Here is a 22,270-nt window from a genome sequence, read left to right on the forward strand (position 1 = left end):
CCTTAGCTGCTTTCGGGTTCGGGGACAAGATTATTAAATTGATCGAATGTTTTTACCAAAATCCTTCGTGCGTAATTGTTAACAACAACTTTTTATCAAAATCGTTTAACGTTGAACGTGGCGTACGCCAGGGAGACCCTCTCTCTCCAACTTTATTTGTCCTGTTCATTGAATGCCTTGCCGCTGCGTTAAAACAGGGCCGCCAAAACGGCATCACAATAAATGGCAAAGAATTTAAAGTGTCCCTATTTGCTGACGACACTACAATATTTCTATCGGGTAGTGATCAGGATTTTACAGAAGTCTTTCGGATTATCGACGACTTCGGCGAAATGTCAGGCTACAAGGTCAACATGTCCAAATCAAACGCCTTTTTTATCGGAACAAATCGTGAAAACTGTCACAAACCCATGGAACAAAGTGGTCTTCTATGGCCATCAGGTACTATCAAATACTTAGGCGTTGAAATTCCCACTAGCTCGAGTAACGACGCCGATATAATTGAAAAAAATTTCACACCACTTCTGAAAAAAATTAAAATAGTATCAAATATGTGGTCCGCGAGGGGTCTCTCTCTTCTCGGAAAAATAACAGTTATCAAGACCCTCATGATTCCAATCTTAACCTTTAAAATGAGTGTTGTCCCGGTTAATATACCCAAATGCTTTATCTTAAAAGTTAAACGAATCCTCTTTACATTCTTATGGGGGTCCAAATGGGAGAGGGTCAAAAGAGAGACTTTGAGTGCGAGTATTGCAAATGGGGGGGGCAGGAATGATCAATATAGATAATTACTTGTTAGCCTTACATACGAAATGGATCTCTAAACTACTTGACGAAAACGCGGAAGCTGAATGGAAACAAATCGAAGGCCCCTTTATCCAAGGTAACAGATTAGAAGCGCTTCTTAATGGGAACATAGGAACAAACAATGCAATCACAAGGAGCATACTTCCTATGCGAACGTTACGTTGCGCAATAACGGCGTGCAAACAACTCTTGGAAATTATAGATCCAAAGTCAAACAGCCGTCCGCTTTGGCTAAACAAAAAAGTAAAATTCCGCTCAAATGTTTTTTTTATGCCATCACTTACAGATTCCAATATAATTTTTCACCAGGATTTATTGAATCGAAACGGCGAGTATCTGCAATATGACACATTAGTAAATAAATTTAACTTTTTCACCTAACAACACAGATTTTGTCCAATTCATAAAATCAATATCGAGTCTCCCAGAAGAATGGGATTCGGGTAGCGCAACAACGTCCCATTCGTATAGAACCCCAACATTAAAATTATTTATCCAGCAGTATAACTCCACCAAATCGGTTTACGAAAAAATACAAACAACAATTCTCTTTCCTCCAAAAGCTCAATTGAAATGGCACTGGATCTTAAATTGCGGGAGGGCACGTCTGCCATGGGAGAAAATTTACCGCAACCTCTACAATTCAACAATCGAAAACAAACTGAGAAGCTTTCAAATAAAGTTTAACTTGGGCGCAATTGTTACAAATGACTCCCTTTATTCGTTTGGTAAAACCGAATCTAACCAATGTACCATTTGCAAAAAGGCTACGGAAACCCTGTACCACTTGTTTTATTTGTGTCCTGTTACGTGTCTATACTGGGAAAACGTGAGTGCGTGGTTAAGTACTTAAACTACGAATATCGTGTGTTTTTTCCCGCGAGCAATTACTCTTTGGAGTGCACAAAAACGAACCGTGCAAAACATTTGTGAATTGTGTCCTTTTATGCGCGCGATATGTTTTATCAATGTAAATATGCCGACACTGTCCCGACTATGTTACCCTTTTTACTGTTGCTATCTTTTTTACTGTTGAAGTATGACAAAACACAAAAGTAAATGGTCGTTAGCTGCTTGAGAGCTTCACTATTTTGATTTGTTTTTCTTGTTCGTTTTTTTCGCTATGTATTTTATTAATAAAAAAAACAAAAAAAAAAAAACTTTTTACATAATCCCAAAGCCCCATAACTTCACCACTTCCACCCCCAAAAATCCACTCTGAAACCAAATTCCACCCATACCCTACCCAAACCTCTTTCGAGGGCAAGCAGTCTTGTGTCAAAACAGCGTTCACAAACGTCGCCGTAGAAAACATGGAGCAAATAGGCCTACGTCAACACAATAACAGCCAATGGCACACCGCCCCGTACCCATTACATTAGAAAATGGATGTAATTTAGGACAATTAGATGTTATACCGAAAATGTATTGGGCTTTATTTGGGCGTTGGTCTTATTAATATGGTAGTTTAACCTTAGAAACTTTTTTAATGTGAATTTTGGAATTCCAAATTGAAATATTTTAGTGACATAATCCAACACATGAAAAGTTTAAAGTTGTTAATGCATAATAAAAATACAAAGATTCTTTCGTCCACAGTTAATTTTAAAGCTTTTCTGAACAAATAGGAATTTGGAGAAGGAAAGTTAAATTAGGCTGTTTGAAGATAATTGTTTAATCAAAAATGACTATCGAGATTTACATTTTTTTTATAAAGGATCTCGACTGGAAATAAACTTGACTTACTAGCGATAAACACTGAACAATATTACTAGATGCGCGTAGCTCTTTCATTGAAATCCTATTGGCTTAGGAAGAGGAATAGTATTAGCCAACGTATAACGGGATCCAGCCATAAGACCAAAATGAGGACAACATCAAAGTCGGCATAAAACTTAAAATATAGGACTTTTACCAGTAGTCGTAATAACGTTTAAATCGAAGTTTCTCGTTCATCACTACTCCCCTAAAATAAACCATCCCCTGTCCTTACAGTTATGAACGTTATTTTGTCTATTTAGGTCTTGTTCCGTTAGATTTAGGACTTCATCCGACAGATTTAGGTCTTATTCAGACGATTTTAGAACTTATTCTGTCGTGGTTTTCCTGCGTATTTGACTTTATTTCGTTAGTCTTAATGCTATGGTAATATAGATTATTGTGATTTAGATGCTGTTGCTTTGTGGGTCTTATTATGTGTTTCCATCCAGCTTTAGCTAACGAAGAGTGTGTTTTCATAATTTACAATATCAAAGGCCTAATTCAATTTTTTCCATCTTATTAAGCTTATCTCATCGAGCATTCCGTATTTTATGTATATTATAATTAGGAGGCCTATGTAATGAAAACTTTCTAGCAATCGAGAGATATAACAACTGTGAACTTTTAGCATACTTCCTTTTTTTGGGAGGAATTAACATTGTTTAAGTCTTTAAGGGAGGAATACGAAAAAAACTTTGAAAACCACTGGAGTAGACAAAAGCAGCGTGTAAAAATCTTGTTCAATTCCGAGTCAAATTGACTATTCTGAAGCCGTTTAAATATCGCCGCGATTAGGATTAGAATCGAGCCATCTGGAGCAATATCAAGATGACCGCGATCGGTTATGAATATTTATATCGGTTATCGACGCTAATAAATACTTCCTCCCCTTAAGCTTATAGCAACTTTTATATGACTAAAAAGGTATTTTCTTGCGCAACCCGAATTTGTTTGTTAAAATCCTGGATCAAGCAATTTTTCCTTATTCTATTGCAAATAGTAATGTTTTTTTTAACAAATTTATAATAGATAAGCGATTCTTAGTATTGTGGTATAATTTTTTTCTTATAATTTTTGTCATTTGTTTTTTTGTCCTGGCTTTTCTGTGTAGCTTCTGGGTTACTTCCCCCAGACCCCCAGCCCATAAAACCCTGAAATTTCGACGTTAGCGCAATAAGCTATTTTTGAACTAAAAATACCAGAATGAAAATTTATTTCTTCAAATATTTTTTTTTACTTTATGACTTACATTCTTTAAGTTTATAGCTTTGATGAAATATCAATTTTTGGTACTTACTTTCAATTTTAGCTTCTTTTAATAACTTTCTGGGGTTTAAAGCGTTTCTGACTTCAAATGTTTTTTTCTTAATTTTGTTGAAGTATGAGGTTATAGTGACACATACACGAAGATCTGGTATAATTTTGATACACTGAAAGCTGGTTAATTGTGACAACATTTAGACGTAAATGCGGAATAAACAGTGAAATTAAAAAGGAACTAAATTTGTAATGGCGAACGTAAAGGCCGATGCAGTTATCTATAAAATAACAATTGACTTAAAATTCTAGCAGATTCGGGAACCAAAATTAAATAGCTTTACAACATGAGTAAAAACAACATACTCATATGAAGTAAATATTATTTTCACTAAAAGGATAAACAAGTTTTTTTTTACAGAACTATGATGATAAAGCAATCAAATAATTTGAAGTATAACACAATCATTGTTTACAAATATTGAATGACTTTTAAGGCAATATTTAAAAATGCTATACACACCAGATCATTTATAACATTATGTGGTTAAGTATTTCTTTGGTTGAAATTTAAAAATGCCACAAAATTAGCAATCTCCAAGTTACCATTCAACACAAAAGCATGGGCAACATCTAAGTTATCTAAGTAAATGTTGTTTGACCTATTTCCATACAACTTAAACACTTCTTTATAAAACGATACTGGGCACCAGTTATCATTAGCTCCGTAATAGAAAACAAGTTTATCAAGATGTTTTTGTATTATTTCGTCATCCCTTTTATGCACCTGCCAAAATAATTAAATATTAAAGTCTAACATGTTTGGACTGTTGCATTAATATAAACATATACATATGTACATAATACTATTGATTTCCTTTCAAAGCAAATTTGGTGTTTTGCTGTTTCATACTATAAATACTACTTTATAGTTAGTTTAAGGCCCGTTTACACTTCAGCTGCACTGAGCTGACTAAAGCGTAATTTGCATTTAAATTCTATTATTGCGAGCGTTTCAAACCTTGTTAAACTCAAGCCCCGTGCAGCAGCTGCAGCTAGCTTAAAGTTACCCTTAGCGAATTTTAACGCTTTGCTAAACTCAATCCCACAGTGCAGCTATTAAAACACGTTACGTTTTGGGGCGAATTTTATGCCCAGCGCAGCTCACTGCAGCTGTAGTGAAAATAATTTCACGCCCAGTGCAGCTGTAGTGTAAACGAGCCTTTACTGCTTATCAATATTTTATTAATTTAAAATAAATTGAAAGCTTAAGGTTTCAAAATGAAAACTTGAACACTTTATGTGCTTGATAGCACTACAACAAAGTCATGAAATAGTATAAAAAATAGTTTATTTAAAATGTTATGCACAATTATCAGAATTGTTATACTTATAAGTTGTTTTTTTGCCCATTTATTATTTTGTCACAACACAACCCTTTAAAAATTACTTGGTGTTTAAATAAACTACAATTTTTTTATGTTACAAAAGCTAATTCAAAAACTCAAACCCTTGGATGGAGCCTACGACCTAACTCGCCAAAATAAGGTCTGAAGAATCTTTTACCTCTCCCACCCTTAACTTCATTAAGAACTCTCCCAAATTTAAACCATAACCCATTTTTTAACCTTACCCATTATATTGACTTTTTTGTTGTTGCATGTTAATAGCAGGAATGAATTTGTTTATAATCCCCCACATCGGAGGATCAATGTGTGTAATGAGTTGTGTAATGAAACAAGAAAATCCTAATTTATTTGAACAAGTACGGAAATTGTTTTTTCTACTATGCTTTTGTATTCAGGCATGTTAAAAATATAGCTCAAGTTCAACAGATAAAATACAGATGGATTGATACTAGACCACTAAACTGGTCAAAAATATACACCTAATTTAATCTCAGAGTTGATTTAAAATGAATTTAGACCTTCATTTTTTCTAATACTTTAACAACAATGTCATATTTATAACTATTTTATGAGATAACTGTAAATTAAGCACCCCAATTCAAAGACTCAGCTACACAGTGTAATTGATCATTCATGATATATAGTCTCATTGTTACACAGCTTAAGTAATCGTAAATCAAATCAAACAGTTGTATATTTCCCAACTTCCTAGATAATCCTAAATATCCTAGAAAATCCAGTCATTTTGTTACAAAGCAAGAAGTCAATTAAAACTACTGACTTATATAACACTGTAAACAATTACCTTCAATACAAATATGTTATAAATCCAAAAAAGTATACTTTAAAAATTTGGACAAAGTACCTCAAACATTTCTTGCAATCCCATAAATGTTGCACAATTTACCACTTTTGAGTTGATATTTTGCTTTATTGTATCAAAAATGCATTGCTCCTTAGTCTGAAATTGAAAATAAAAAACTAATGGTTAACTTAAATAGAACTACCTTACAAAAAACATATATGATGAAGTTGTGCCTCTTAAGCACATTGCACAAGAACCCTGAAGTTTTACATTATGTTAATGTTACTGATTTGTCTGAGACTATTGCTGGCATTGCTATAATTTGTGCAATTAGGATAATTCGGTCATCACCTTAACAAACCAAGGTAGAAGGCAATCCATCACTGCAGTGGGTAAGACATGTACGAGCGTGGCTAGAAATGAATAAGTCCACCTAGCATTATTAAGCAGAGCTGTAGTTTGTTTGCCATTTGGTGTAAACCTCATTCGCTCTATGGTTGGAAACAGCAAAATTCCTTGTTGTATCTGCTCATTGTCCATTCTTTGCAATACATGCAGTATAACATAACAACCTATTGAGTGACCAATCAGAAGCACTTTGTCACAATGTGGTAAAACTTCTTCAATAATAAAGTCTATTTTATGTTGTATTTGTTGTTGAAGGCCGCATAATTCAACTTCAGGATGTTGCATGCCATCAATAACAGTTGCATGTCCAGTATGGCTAACTCCCCATACTGGTAACTCTGTTTTTTCACAAAGGATTGAAGCAAACTTTTCATAAAATTGAATACATCCAGGATTACCAGGTATAATTAGGTACAATTTTGGTATCCGCTTGTTGCTGTTTAAAGGATTCTTAAAGCATTTCATAAATTGAACAGCTGCACCAGATTGTTTTTTCCAATAGTAGCTGCAACGTACACTCATTCTCATATAGGTTCATCAGGGAAAAAATATTTCTTACTTATAAGGTGCTAACAATAGCAAAAAAGTCTGATAGTAAGACATTCATTTTCAACATTAACTTCATTTGATGTGAAGAAATCTCAACAGCTGTAAAGTAAACAAACAAGCTAGTTGTACTTTGGACAGGTGATGCAACGTCAACACAGATGAACTAAAATGTACATTATCGTCATTTTTTATATGGTTTGATTATGAAGCCATATATTTACCAATTTCAATGCAATATAATAACAACAAAAAGTACATCAATTTTATTAATAGCATCACAACTAACATATCATTATTACATGTCTTTATACTTTTAGGTTTAAATACCTAATATAACAAGCTTAACTACATTACCATTGCCAGAAAATAAGCAAACTAAACTGGACCCCAGTGTCATAAAGAAACCTTAAATAAATTAACAGTATATGGTGTGTGAAAGAAATTTAAAAAAATATTCTGTTGCTACAGTTGAAAGGTTTGTCACCAGAATTTCATATGTGAATCGTATAAGAAAATTCCTATCCCTTATACATTATAAAATCCAGCAAGGATTAACTTTTATCACAGTAATAACATCCATCATCTGTATTATTTATTTTACATTCTTGCTACATTTATACCAGTAGAAATATAAACAAATTTCAAAATTAAAAGTTTTATGTTTACATATAAATTATATTATTATTAATACAATATAGAAAAAAAATGCCTACAAGGCTTTCAGAATACTTTTGAACAAACAATTGATTTTAACGCCTACCAGCAGTACCCCTTTTATTCATAGAAGAAACTATGGGACAATCTATAACAAAAAAATCAACATTAACAATGTTACGAAAATCAATTATGAAAGGAAAATAAGACATATATGTAAGTCTCCATCACATTTTTGATGATTCATAACAAAAAAGTTATACAAGACTAACAAACAAAGTTTATATATTGTATCTACTTGAGGGACATAATTCATTTAGGATTTAAGTTGAATCTGGTCCATGCATTATCCCACCAAATTCAAGAGGTACTTAAATTTCTGAAAACAATCCTTTTGGGGACACCATATTAAATATAAAAACTTTAAATTTCAATAATGTGTACATCCAAATGTACTTAAATATATATAAATAAATATATAGGTAAAGGTTGATTCACACTAGTCGCGTTTTGCTTTAACGGGAAACGCCAACATCTAAAGTGTACAAAATGCTTTTGTTCACAGGAGTTTGGTTAGGAGCGGGGAATTTATCCGCAACGCTGGCAACGTGTTATGTGTGAACTGGATGGCACTAGCGTTTTGCGCAAGACGCTAACACCAAATGCAAAATTGTTGATAATCTACTAGACTTATAAGCATCATTTACATGACACACTAAACAGATGATTCAACTTTGGCAACAAAAAGTTCTATTTGCTTTTTAAATTGATTGTGAATTTCTAAGAAATTATATTTAATAACCACCAATGAATTTTCGTTGCTATTTTGATTTAACTTCGAGTTTGCATTATTTAAAACGTGTCCAGACTCCTTTGGAGGGAAATTCTTGTCCCTTTTTCTTCCTGGCCTAGGGCTTAATTTTTTTAAAACATTGGCTTTGGCTGTTTTTGGCTTGGTCTGATGATTTTTTACATCAGGTGAAAACAAAAGGTCCTGAGATGATCTTGAACGCCCAAGTTTGGGAGAGGACAAAGAGTCATCAGTGTTATTGTTAAACATAATAAAGTTTTCAACATCATTTTCCATTGATGTTGTAACGTTGTCAACAGAACATGATTTGCCACTTTGGTTTGAAAAATAATTTTCTGTGATAGGTAACATATCACAAACTTCAGCTTGATCTTTGCTGGATGAATCATAGCTTCTTTTAGGGTTTAATTTAGGTGCCTTTGTTTTTGCAATATCAATTTCTCGTTGGAGGGATTCAACCATTATATCCAGATACCTTAACAAATATAATAAATTGCAAGTTAGAGGTTTAACAAAACGAGGAGAAGAATTATAAAACAATAATAAAAGTGCTAAATGATTGAATCCTGTCATGCCCCATAGTCAAACTAACTATGTATATAGTGCAGGGTTGGGATTTTGCACTCGCCCGCTTGCCATTGTAAGTGCTGATTGACACACACTTGCCCGACAGAGGCAAAACAAAAACGGCAAAAATTGGTTGTTGTAATCACACCTTTTGAACCTAATTTGCAATAAATTCTGTTAAACGCCACATACTGAAGGCCTATTTTAAATTATTGAGATAACAATTTGTTAGGACCGAAATTCACAGACAGTGTGCTAAGATTATTGGCCAGTATTAGTTTGTCCTGGCAAGCGCTGATTGGTAGACATTGTAGTTTAAAGCAAACCCTACAGTGACTGCAGTTATTTTAGCAGGCAGATAAACCTCCACAAAGAATGAGTAGATCTATTATATTATACTTTTGATTTTAACACTACAGCAAATTGTATTGAAATAATACAAATTTAAACAGATGAGATTTGCCTAAATCTTGCCTGTGAAACAACAACAATGTGGGTATTTATTTTAACATACCTGTAGCTGCAACAAGACAGTAGCTTGACCCAAGCCATGCATGTGTCTTCATCGTCAGCTGTAAGCTTGTATACCCTTGTTCCCTCTCCAGCAAATTGAATACAAAATGTAAATGGTGAATCGCCTCCCTCAGCAAGTTGTACTGAACAATTTTCCAGGATGATAACGCCAATTGGTTCTTTATCACTTCTATAAAATTTTAGACATTATTTAAAAAAATGTATTTTTTGGGATTATTTACACAGACATAGCTTATTTGTGGACATGAAGAGGACCAAGAAAAGTATACATATTAAACCTTTTGCTTTACTTCCCTTACCCAAGATTATTATTGTCTTTAATATTTTGTTTTCTGCCTTGAGCAGGGGTGTGCAACCTGCGGCCCGCGGAACCAAAATATGTGGCCCGCGCTGTTCTTTGGTTTTTGGCCCGCACCACAAAACATTCAGGTCACTGTTAAAATATTGAAACTTCTTTTGAAAAATTACCGCCAACAGTCACTTTGAACGTAAAGCAAATTCTAATTCCTGCACAATTAAATTTGTCTTAACGATAGCGTTTTGTTGTGCTATTGTTTTAAAACAACCATGGAACAATCGCTGCAGTAGCTGGTTAGCCTACTAGGTTATTCATAATTTTGAGTCGAAAATCAAAATTTGATGGTTGATGGAAGAGGAAGCGAACGTAACTCCCAAAGTAATGTGACCTGTTAACAAAATAAAACTGCAAAATGCTGTTGCAGAAAGTGTACAAGTTGACAGTGCGGCTTGTACTGTTGCAATTTTTTTGTTTTTAGCTACGGTCCATGTAACAAAAGCATATTCAAAAAGGTCGTTTGATGTTTTTCGCCTATTTGAATTTTAATTGTTAATGAATTTCAATGTTCACGTAAGTTGTAAAAAAAGCAAGAAACAAAAAAAAACAGGAAACAAATTCTCTCTGCGCAGCTAAAAAGTAGTTTTTTTCCCGCAATCATCTCGATCTAAATAAGTTTCCACAGCTGAGAAAATTTGTTACTTCAAAGATTGCATTATTCGGTTTAACGTACGTGTGTGAACAATTTTTTTTCTAAACTGGGGTTTATGAGATCCCCTCATCGCTCAGAACTGACTAATGTACACCTGGAGAATATACTTTGGGTTGTCAAAACTTAAATTCAAATAAACCTGGATAGTGTGGTTGGGAAAGCAAATCAGCTTTAAGCTCACATTAAAGTGATTTATACCATATTTTCCGTTGATTCGCAAAAAAATAAAAACAAAACTGTTTTCTTAATAGTTAGTCGACGAGATATGCAAGTGGCCCATGGTCTAATCCAAATACACATGTTTGGCCCGGCAGTATAAAAGGTTGCACACCCCTGGCCTTGAGTACCACAAGCTGTTACTAATGTTAAAAAATTACTAGCACATAGAATTATTTAAATATTGTTATCAATTAGCATTTCATGATAATACGGGAGATGCTTGTAAAACAGCATTTAGGAATTTTATCTGAAACACCGCCATCAACACAAATAGAAAACACCAGAAAAATTGGGATCTTGCAAAGAAGTTCTAATATACTGAGCATAATTTTATCACTGAGTTTGACCCATTATATACTTAAAGTAGTTTGTATGATTACTGACTTGAATGGTTAAAAAACCACTGTACAGATTTTTCTTTTTTTAAATTTAAGGGATTTTCAATAATTCCAGGAAGCAAAAGGGGTTTAGAAAAAAAGTTTTGTTTAAGGATTGTACCATATGTTACAAACAAGTAAAACAGCATTGCATACTTATGTTTTGCTCAGAAAGTTAAGCTACTCGGAAAGATAGATCTTAAATTTTAGTACAATTAAAAACGTATTTCTTACAATGTTTATAATATAATTTGGGTAAAACTATGGTTAGGCAAGTTTGAAAGGTAAAGTGATTTGTGCTATAGCTTACTAACTTTCATTGTTTTATGAACAAATTAACTATTTTTTTGCCAAACGTTGTTGCCCTTTACTTGGTAAATATTTCTAAAGAAAATAGTTTTACTGCAATTTAACAGACTGTGCTACTATCTGTTGACAACTAGGGATGTTCGAAGTAGAATATCGAATCCAATTCTGCCGTTTATTTTGGGTAATTGGAACCGATATAATTTATTGTATTACCGCCGATTGATGCGCCTAATTGCACAAACGCTTGTGGCTTGTCGCTGCGAGGCCGATTTATAGTGCTTGCTTTAAATGTAGACTTGAAGTGCAGTGTCAGCGTTTTTTCGGGCTCAAATTACTTCTCATCTCGTGATACTCTTCGCCTAATAATTAAGTGTCAATCAAGCGTTATGGGCGAGCGACTGACGTGTAATGCCAGGTGTGTAGTTCGCAATTTCTTAATTATATAGGTGTTGGTTAAATAGTGTTCAGTCTATTTGCACTATTTTTATACTATACATCTGCAAATACATATAGTGATTAAATTCACCCGGGATATTAGAGTATAACTAAATTTTAAACCGACCCTTGAAATTCATAATTTAATACTACACTAACTCCAAGTAAGTTAAAAAAGTTTGGTTATGTATACGCCTATCTTAGGAAAGTTCAAACGGTACTATGGGATCCTAAGAATGAGTATACTGAGGTATTAAATTCTGCTGCAAACGTTGGATGTTTAAAACTAATATAATTTATTTTAAAACACAAATACTGAAGTAAGAGTTGAATAAGTGTATGTTTCTGTCATGAAACATATATTGCTTGCATAAAACATGATCAAATTGTATTGGGTGTTATATAGAAGTGTTAAAACTGTAATGCCTGTTGCAGAGATTTACAAATATCTATTGTTAAAATGCATTTATGTTGCAAAGGTATTATGCATGTTGGTCTGGGACATGGAGTTACTTAGAGAAAGTTAGGCCAATTACTTCATTGTTCCACACATGCTATTTGTCAAGCAATTTATTTAGTAATGAATACTAATGTTAAATTTGTGCAGTGACCATTTAACTGCACAACTCATCACATATCACAATCTTTCTGAAATGTCTTCAACCAATATTGTTTTAATGTTTGAAAAATATCTATTTCTAATTACAAATACATATGCAAGATATATGTATTGTGGATAACTTTGGTTTTGTTTATCCCCCAAAAAAACATAAGATTAAATTAGTATGGTAAAATGTTAGCAAAAAACATACAACACTTAAAAAAACTGTTGTGGTTGTTTTCGAATCTAATCAATAATTTTTTACGAAAATTTATAAAGCACCATGACATGTTGCGCTGTGCGAATCTTAACCTGGTATACAGTCTATAAACATGGATGTTAAGATCGCTGTTATGTGACTAATGCATCCCATGTCCTTTTAAATTGACAATTTGAGCCAAATTAACCAAATATATATTACGCTATTTTTGGCGCTATGTGTGACTATCTGGTTTTGAGCTGCATGTTTACACACGAGTTAACTCTAAAACAACTTATCCATGCTGTAGCAGTGTGGGAGTAAGTGAAGCACATGTACACCCGCCGGGCTGTACGTTTGCATTTCCCATATGTATTTGTTAACATCACAAAACAAATTGCATCTTCGGCGCAGATCTTAGATTACCATTTTTATTCGTATTGCCTTGTTAGTTATTAAAACATTTGACCTCTTAGATGACTATTGCTTAATTATTCCTATTTATCGCCCAAGCAAGGTTTATACAAAACAGCATGGGCCAAAAATGCTTGTCACCAGAAGGCTGGGAAGATTCTACCAGCCTGGATTAGATATCTTAGATTTATAAGTCTAGATTTAACACATATGTGATTTTAGAACAAGGATCAGCAAACTTTTTTCACAAAGGGCTTGATAACTGTAAAAAATGTGGGTTATATACAAAACTTTGGTTACATTTGATTGACTTGATTATACATTAAAAAAACATAACAAATCAGCTAAAGTTCATAAACATATATATGCAAATCTAAATATGAAAGAAAGAAAGTTAATCACATTATTGTGTGGTAATGAAGAATAGCGCTCTTTATAGACTGTATGTAAGTTTCTGTCTAGTTTCTTTAAGCTAAGTAGGTTTGTACCGACTGACTACTTGTGTTCCACACCCGGTCTGTCATAAATTTGTGCGGTTTTAAGCAAAAAGGTCTACAGCAATTGGGAAAACCAAGGACCAAAGTTTGGCTTTCAAACCTTTAGTTTGGGGACAAATGTAATTGATAAACCCCTGGCATACATCAAATTAAAATACTGGCTAAATATTCACAAACATAAAAATATGGGAGAATAAATTTAATATTTTTTTAACGAATCCGAACCCAAAAATTAACCCTCATCTCAACCTAAATTAATGTGCTTTGATTTAATAAATGTTTGCAGGGTCACAAAATAAATTTTCGTCCAATGTTAGCATTGTTCCGTCAAACATTGATGTATTATTAGTGCCTTTAAAGCATCTATATAATTATTAACTTTAATCTTTTTATGCAGATTTGTTAATTTAAATAAGTGCATTGCACTGACTAAAAGTCAGACTTTTTGGTGTTTGATGCCCTAAATGTCATAGACCTTTCTGCTTAGAACTGCACTAATTTCTGATGGATGGGTTGGCAATATTACCTCCACCTGTAGTATAGATATCAAGTGCGCTACACTTCAAGTGTAAGCACAATATTTTGCATAGTTTTTGTCATAACCATGAACTTTGTGCCTATTGTGTGCCATGCAAGGCAACACTACAAACAATTATCATAGCAACAGAATATATATTTTAGAAAAAAACACAGAGACACAGTATATATGTAGTCACTTGGGGTAAAAAAAAATTTTGCTAAAGTTGGGGTAAAAAAAAAACAATGTCATCACAACTAAAGTATATATAATTTTTTTTTAATTTCTTTTTCAGGCAAAAAATACATTCTTGGACTAACCAATAAGCCCTTAACGATTTTTTTTTCTCTGAGTAAAGTTATGCTAGTTTAAACAACAGTTGTTAAATTTGTATCTTAAAAAGGTTTGTAAGACCATAACGTTTGTATAATTCCTATACAACCAAGTTTGTGGCAATGGCCTTTATTCTGTGTTGTGTCATAACATTGATCTATTAAACAAAAAATACCTTACTTTCCTAGCTGTTTTAGTTGTTTAGATATTTTGTTGTTGTTTTTTACACACAATCGATTATATGGGAACGGGGTAAAAGAAAAACAGTGTTTTTTATTACCATAATGTAATTTTTTTTACCCCATAATTTTATTTTGTAATTTTTAGGTTTAAAAAGTAAACTAAATATGCATAGCCAATATGTACCAATACCAAAGCTACATAAAGAGGCTTGTTCGTAGACCATGGGCTAAAAACACTAAGGTAGACAACTAACAGGCATGTACTTTGGGTAAATAACCAAACTTTTTAGTTTTATTCAGAAAAGCTATACACCAAAATAAATGAATACCAGGTAACATTAGTGCCAAAAGAAAGTGAAACATTTGAAGAAATTATTCAGTCATGAATAGGGACTTAAAATTTTATTCTGATACCGATACTTGATATTTTCAACAAAGTGTATCGCGATCCAAATCAATACATGAAGGTATTATTATGCTCAAACAGGCAAAATAGATTAATTAAAACTTCTAGGGTTATCCTCTTCAGGTTAATTGATAAAAATTTGCTTTAACAGCAGGAAAGTAATTAGCTTGAGATGTTAAACTTCTAATAATTTACCTTAGTAGAAAAAGTAGAAAATTGATTTTTAGTAAACATAACAAGTGGCCCAGAACCTAAACAAGTGCAGATCACAGAGGTAGACTTGAGCAATTATTTTAGACTTGTTCAATAACATAGGGGAAAGATCTGAATGTTTTTTGTATTGATGAGGATGAAATAAAGGCAACTCGGACTGGCCTACAAATCTAAAAACTCATGTTGTTGAGGTAATTTACTTCTTCTGGGTCCTAGAAATACCACTGATGAAGTGCTCTAACTGTTGAAAGGCACAGTTTTAATTTACCAGGGATAAATTAGTTGCTAAAAATATTTTAAACAGGTGCAAATTCGGTGTACCATAATGTAATCATAAAAAATGTTTTTTTTTTACTCAAATTCTCTTTCCATTGAAGGTATTCATGAAATTTGTGTGTTGTTGTGGCTTTGAAATAGCATTTTTACTCTATTTACTTCAAATAAAGTCAAACCTGCTTCTATAAATTATTATAAATCGTCCTAATGTACACTTGATTTTTTTTTTACTCCGGCATTGTTTTTTTTTTGCCCTTTCAACAGATTTTGTAAAATATTTTTTTTATTTTACAATAAAATTAAAAATCCTTTGTGGTTGGAAAGGTAGACCCATAAGCTCAATAAGAATGAAAAATTACACTTCTGTTGCGAAAAACAAAAGTTAGGCAGACAAGTTAGCTAAAATTGTTTTTTTTTACCCCGCTTGACTATATATACATATGTAAGGTTAATAACTCTGGATAATATGTTCTGTCACATAAACAAATACACACATACATAGTTATATAATTATAAAAAAATTAATAACCTTTTTTCAAAGTAAAAGAAAAGATTTCCTTTTAAGACACACCATCGTTTTTGATAGCTAGTATTTAGTTCTCCCTTTTTCAAAAGCCATCCTTCTTTGTCAGGAAGTACATCGTTACATGACGCAAAGTATGATATGTGTTTGTCATTTATTTTCATATTCAACACAAAAATATGTAATATTTCAAACCACAAGTATATTTTCTTTAGAACTTCAACACTTATATAAGAAGCTTGTCTTATTTTGACATGGCTAAATTAAACGTGCAGTAAATTGCTATTGTAGTCTAAAAAACATAAGCAAAAGTAGATTATTACCCTACTACAGCCTGTGTTGACAATCCAAAGTATTTCTACTTTGTATTCACACATCTAATAACAATCCCGGGGTCTCTTTTTGGGGGGATATAGAAGGTAAAGTAAAAAAGCTTTACAAATAATAACGCAACACACAATATTTGGGATAGGGAAGTGGTTCCCAAACTGTGGGCCATGGCCCAGTACTAGGCCACCGGTATATTTACATGGGCCACAGAGCCATTTAAACATATTCTACTGTTTTGTTATATACTGTAGATATTATGCACTTTGTTTTGAAAAACAATAATCAGTATGTGTGTTTTTAAAATAATAAAAAAGGTCATTGTCTCCTAACACAGGGTTTTAGCTGCTGTTTTAGAGATAGCAGTACTTGTAAATATGAAGTCCAAGCAGCGTAACCAGCTTGAGATTGAGCAAAATATTCACTGTGCTCTGTCATCAACAGAGCCAGAATTCCGAATCTTGTAGCAAAATTTCAGGAGCATGTATCTCATTAAAAATTAATTGATAGAAACCATTTCGCCTGTTTTTGAGTTAACTTTTTATAGAAAATGTTTGTGTCCAAATTTATAGCATGTGGTGAGCCACGAATCGCTATTAACTAGACATTTTGGCCAAAGACCAAAAAAGTTCGGGAAACCCTGGTTTAGGGTGTGGGTGGTTGGGTCAAGTATTATTATTGGTATTATTAATAATAATGCTGGACCCACCCAAAGCCGCACTATAACCCAAATAATGTGCACTGTGGCATTTGTAGACCATTTTTTGAGTTACCTTCTCAGTACTAAATCAGGGTTTCTCAACCATGGCCCTCGGCCGGCCACGGAGCGGCAATTGGGGGCCACGGGCATAACTCTTTAGCTAGATATTGGGAAAACCAGAACATTTTTTTCGGGTACCCAACTATTAGACGATACCCTTCGCCTAATCATTAAGTGTGTAATGCCAGGTGCAGAGATTTCACAATTTCTTTTGAGGGCGTTCAGTTGCAAAATATTTATTCCATCGTAAAATGCATGAAGTACACAACAAGGTCATTTTTAGGCCAACATTCAGCGGTTAATGCACAGCTTATTTGTCAAGTAGGCTAATAGTTAAGCAAATTAATAAAACGAAAATTGAGAAATCATCTCGACGAATGTAGTTACTTCGCTTGGCTCAGTACAAAACAAAGCCAAGTTAAAAAAATACCTTGGCGTGTTGAATAACAAGATTTGTAATGACTAACTAAGTTAATTTATATTAGAAAGACTTATTTGTTAAATTTTTAGAAAGTAAGTGCATTTGTTCATTGATTAATGGCTGAATTTGTTATTAACGTGAAGAAGTAAAACAGGTGAAATACCTTAAACGCAATGCTTGGTATTTTTATAAGCAGGGGGCCATGAGGTTCGAGAGCCTTTCAAAGAGGGCCATGAAGAATAAAAGGTTGAGAACCACTGTACTAAATCGATGGACCTGGGTCATATTATGGACTATCATGGAGTTATAATATTATCGCCAGGCAACAATTAATAAAACATAACTATTTACTAATAAAACAAAATAATGAAGTTATTTTGTAGCAAAAAAAACATTAATCAAGTCAGGGTGTTAGGGAATTTAACTTATTTGAAATAAACGTTTGTTTTGGACCCAAAACTTTAAATTGAATAACTTTGGTAAGACCATTTGTTTGCTAAGTTATGTTGCTTTGAGTGATATGTAAAAATTGTGACTGAAAATCTTGTTTATTTCTCGAGGTATGAGACTTGGACAACCAGATTTATTTTAGCTTTTTAAAATTAGATTAGAATTAAAATTAGAGCATTTCAGTTTGAGTTTTCTCGAATTAGATTAGAATTACCGAATTCTTAAAAAACGAATTTGAACTAGAATTTAAACTAAAATTACATTTTATTATTCACAATCAATTACATTTAAATCGAGAAGTATTTTAATAGGAATGTGCATGTCAATTATATGTGTGCTAATTTTTAAGCATTTTATCATATCATATTATTTTTAGTCCGTGAAAATTACGTTTCAACCAAATAGTTTAAATTCAAATTCTTTGTTTTCACTAAGAGACTAAAAATGTCGTTGGACAAAGTAGGATTTTTGGTAAAATCCGAATTAGATTAGAACTAGAATTAGAGCACACAAGCAATTCACAAATTAGATTAGAATTAGAATTAGCCGCATTTTGCTCTAATTCATTGAATTAGAAAACTAGAATTATCTAGTTGTCCGAGTCTGATTTCGCTACTATACTCGTAACCCGTGTCTACTGAGGTGTGACCATCACCCGAACCAAGCGTTTATATATATATACCAGTGTTTCCCAACCTTTTTTACACTAATGCCCCCTTGGGCTCAATATTATTTCATATCGCCTCCCCTCATCTTGTTTTACAGTTAATGTAAAAAAAAAAATTTCGACGTACTAAAGGTAAAATAGTCAAAAAGTATTTTAAATGAACTCATGTCTAGTTGTTAAAAGGGCGCGGCTGGCCGAATCCGGCGACGACCCCTGCTTTAAATATACAAACATTTTGCCGCGTATAAAACGGTGAAACGCAACAACAAACTTAAACATAAGAAAGCCAATTATTACGTAACAATGGTCGGAAAACTACTAAAAGTTCGCAGTACGGAAGTTGCCATAAGGTTAAAAGTTATCTACAATGCTGTTTGTCACTATTTTTATGTGAACCTTTTACAAATTTTTTTCATCAGTACTTTCATGTAACGCCCCCTTATGTGCGTTCAGCGCCCCCCAAATTAGAAAAAGACCAAAAACGCCCCCTTGTAACTCGCCAACGCCCACAAGGGGGCGGTACCGCCCACGTCGGGAACCTCTGATATATACGGTACGGCTTGTCGGCTTATACTAGTGTAGACTACGCAAATATTTTTTGGTGGGACCCAAAATTACTTCTACCGAGGTCTCGCGACCCAAATACTTCGTGCTGTTTCTAATAAAAAAGCTTTTCTAAAAAACACAGTAACTTATTGTGTTTCTATTTATTAGTATTGCATTTTGTTCATTTTAAACGAGAAAAGGTTCTGTAACACAACCGAAAAAAAACCTTGAGTTGTGATGTCTCATTCGGATGACAAATAATTATGATTTAGCAACCAATATGTGTTCTTCCGACGTCTCGCAATCATTTTAGGAAACTCAACAATTATAAACTTAACATTATAAGGCTCGCATCTAAGGATTTTTCAAGAGGCAATATAAATTTTAGGATAAAGATTAAATTTCCACTAACAATTTTGTTATAAAAACGTGTGACCTTTAAGCATTTAATATAATAACTCTTAATCAGCGACGGATCTAAATGTTTGATCCAGTTGAAAATGAGTTTAGTTACACTATAACAGGAAGCAACGCGCGTAGCGTGAAAAAATGCGTTTGTTTGGTTTAAATTTGCAAACCGTTTACGTTACAAGAAGACGTGACGCATTTGGCACATACAAAATAAGACATAAACACATTTCTTATGTTCTTTTTGTTAATGTTTATCATAAAAGAATAGGCTACATAAGCGAATTAATGTGGAAAAAATAAATTTTAGGGGGTTTCATGCTACGAAAAATTTCCTACATAGTTGTTATGCACACGTCACCTTTGGTTGAGAAGACTCCATCAAAACACAAATATAATTCAAAGTCAAATTAAATACGCGCCGGGCGCGAAAATTCTGTGCATTTTTGTATAGTTAAAACAGTTAAAAATATTTGGCATGGCCCCACCGGAACCGGCCCCGGACCGTAGGTTTCCGCGACATTTTAACAGAAGGACGATAAATACCCTGCTTTGTCCAGACTACCTCAATGCGCCAAACGCAACTAGATTGTCTGCATCTGGTCTTAGTTAGCAAAACTTTTCACTTAAACAGATGGACTTTACTTATAGAAAACGGGATAAAAAGTTGTGAAAGAGAGTGTTTTAAAAACACATACTAGGAAGTAAACCCCAATTGTGGTAAGCAGATCAGTTTGGTGTGGTAAAGGCCAAATTAGTGTTGGATTACAAGCGCTCTTTCCCATCACCTGGATCGAACGAAGGTCTCACGACATATCGCGTGACAATTCTAGTCGCGCTAAAAGTAAGACGACTCTCTTACCTGTATATCAGTGTACTAATGGAAAGAATTAAAAAACTTACCAAATATAGACCACTATTAAAAATAATAAGGCTTTCGCGACCCAAACTGAATGGACCCAAATTGGCCACCCCCTATTTGCGGACCCCTGGATTAGAGAATAGAGATCGAGTATACGTTTTTGTTGTTTGACGTGCTCGTTTTGCGTGTGCTTTCGAAAAGTCTGTTGAAAATTGTTCTGGCTATTGGCTTTTCCCATTTGTATCCTGCCTACCGAGGTCGTTAACCAACCAATAGTCCCTAATGCTTTCGCTTTTTCTTGTTAGTTTTGTTTGAATTCTACTGCAAACCATGAGACAACGATATACACCCCTTACTAGCAAGACGTGTTTTTACTGCGCTCTATTAAGTTGTTTTATTTACATCGAAGTTATGCTGAATTTTTTAAATGTACAATAAAGTGATAAGCGACCTGACAGTTTGCACTTTGAAATGCAATGAAAGTTTTTTTTCGATTTTATGGAGTTTAGATAGCATGATGGTCATGTCCCCCCGTTAAAATATACATTGGAAACGCCGACTAGATATGAACACGCACTAAACCCTTTGCATTACACTTTATGCATATTGCCAGGTTGCGTAAAAACTATAAATTAGTTTGGTTTGCTAGCGCAGTTTCTCGCTTGTAAGTATTTTAACCTACGTCGATAAGTTTATGATTTTTGAAACGTTTGTTACCAAGTTTGTGCTACCTTTAGTGCTTGTTTATTTTTTATTTGATTAGCGTAATGCTGATATAAATCGCTTAAAGCTTTAAATCTTTAGTTACGCAAGACTGTTTTAGTTATTGTTGCTTTTTAAGGTGAAAATATTACGATCGAGGTTGAACACATCTCGTGATATCTAATTTTAAAACCAATAAACGGATAGATTCTATCTTAAGAGCACTTACAAAAAATCGTTACTTCGTAAGTCGTAAGTGCCTTTGCGGCTATTGTACCTGGTCACGTGTTATGGTGATTAATGTTTTATATCTCACCGAAAATAACCTGACCACTTTGTCTTAAACCCCTGGGTCACTTAACCGTTGTGTTAAAATAGAAGAAAAACAGAGCAGAAGGCTAAACCCTGTTGCCAATCCCCAACATGACGCGAGATTCATCTCATTTGTGACTGCAAGCGAGCAAGCTCTGGGTATTAAAAACCCATAATTTTTAAGGCCTCTGATGCCTCATTTAACTTTCAGACGGTGTGAGATAACCATCATGTAGCCCACATGATTAAGTCACTGGAATGCAAAGAATAACTTTTTATAATAACCTTTTGCGTCACGGTTAATATGTCTGCTACTTAAGGAACCCATCTAATGTGGACTAGGGTACTGTAGGCGATGTAATTTTTTCGCGTTTGTGAAATTGTACCCCCTTTCAGTTGGTATTTTAGAGATAAACAGGCTGCTCTAAGCAACTAAAATTCGAATTGCGTTTTAAGACGATCATTTTGTGTATTAGGCCAATAAAAATGTTTTAAATTGTTTGTTTTATTGTGCCTTTTAAATATTGCAGACGTTGCATCGTGTCGTACAATCAGAAAACAAATGAAAGTTGTTGGTTGGCCGCTAAGACAAGTAATGACCCCTCTTCGCTGTATTTAACATCACGAACCCCAACACGTGCTGTTTCCATATTGCACAAATATCCGACGTTCTGCGGTGCTGGTCGACAATTTTAAAGAAAGAAGCGATGGAGGCCAAACAAAGTTTTTTTTTAGAATTTTA

General features: G+C 33.7%; 2 protein-coding genes across 2 annotated transcripts; both read right to left on the minus strand.

The window, feature by feature from the left end:
* Nucleotides 1-3,824: 3,824 nt before the first annotated feature.
* Nucleotides 3,825-7,362, minus strand: LOC146148486 (lipid droplet-associated hydrolase-like). Its single transcript, XM_083386991.1, has 3 exons — nucleotides 6,394-7,362; nucleotides 6,103-6,198; nucleotides 3,825-4,615 (listed from the first exon to the last, which is right to left on the minus strand). Exons 1-3 carry the CDS (start codon nucleotides 6,976-6,978, stop codon nucleotides 4,376-4,378), a joined length of 921 nt encoding a protein of 306 aa, XP_083243117.1. The 5' UTR covers nucleotides 6,979-7,362; the 3' UTR covers nucleotides 3,825-4,375.
* Nucleotides 7,363-7,385: 23 nt separating this feature from the next.
* On the minus strand, nucleotides 7,386-16,540 carry LOC146148487 (ras-specific guanine nucleotide-releasing factor 1-like). Its single transcript, XM_083386992.1, has 3 exons — nucleotides 16,080-16,540; nucleotides 9,546-9,734; nucleotides 7,386-8,939 (listed from the first exon to the last, which is right to left on the minus strand). Exons 1-3 carry the CDS (start codon nucleotides 16,235-16,237, stop codon nucleotides 8,369-8,371), a joined length of 918 nt encoding a protein of 305 aa, XP_083243118.1. The 5' UTR covers nucleotides 16,238-16,540; the 3' UTR covers nucleotides 7,386-8,368.
* Between the last annotated feature and the right edge of the window lie 5,730 nt (nucleotides 16,541-22,270).

Source organism: Ascidiella aspersa, chromosome 4 (genome assembly GCF_963924565.1).
Source record: "Ascidiella aspersa chromosome 4, kaAscAspe10.2, whole genome shotgun sequence".
Taxonomy (NCBI): domain Eukaryota; kingdom Metazoa; phylum Chordata; class Ascidiacea; order Phlebobranchia; family Ascidiidae; genus Ascidiella; species Ascidiella aspersa.

What these genes read in the sequence shown, in the direction of transcription:
- LOC146148487 (XM_083386992.1), bottom strand. Translation starts at nt 16,237, where the DNA reads ATGAAAATAAATGACAAACACATATCATACTTTGCGTCATGTAACGAT. An exon ending in TTCTTTTACTTTGAAAAAAG is followed by an intron (nt 9,735 to 16,079) that starts GTTATTAATTTT and finishes AAAATTTTATAG; the next exon opens with AAGTGATAAAGAACCAATTG. An exon ending in CTGTCTTGTTGCAGCTACAG is followed by an intron (nt 8,940 to 9,545) that starts GTATGTTAAAAT and finishes ATATTTGTTAAG; the next exon opens with GTATCTGGATATAATGGTTG.
- LOC146148486 (XM_083386991.1), bottom strand. Translation starts at nt 6,978, where the DNA reads ATGAGAATGAGTGTACGTTGCAGCTACTATTGGAAAAAACAATCTGGT. An exon ending in TTCTACCTTGGTTTGTTAAG is followed by an intron (nt 6,199 to 6,393) that starts GTGATGACCGAA and finishes TTTCAATTTCAG; the next exon opens with ACTAAGGAGCAATGCATTTT. An exon ending in GATTGCAAGAAATGTTTGAG is followed by an intron (nt 4,616 to 6,102) that starts GTACTTTGTCCA and finishes TTATTTTGGCAG; the next exon opens with GTGCATAAAAGGGATGACGA.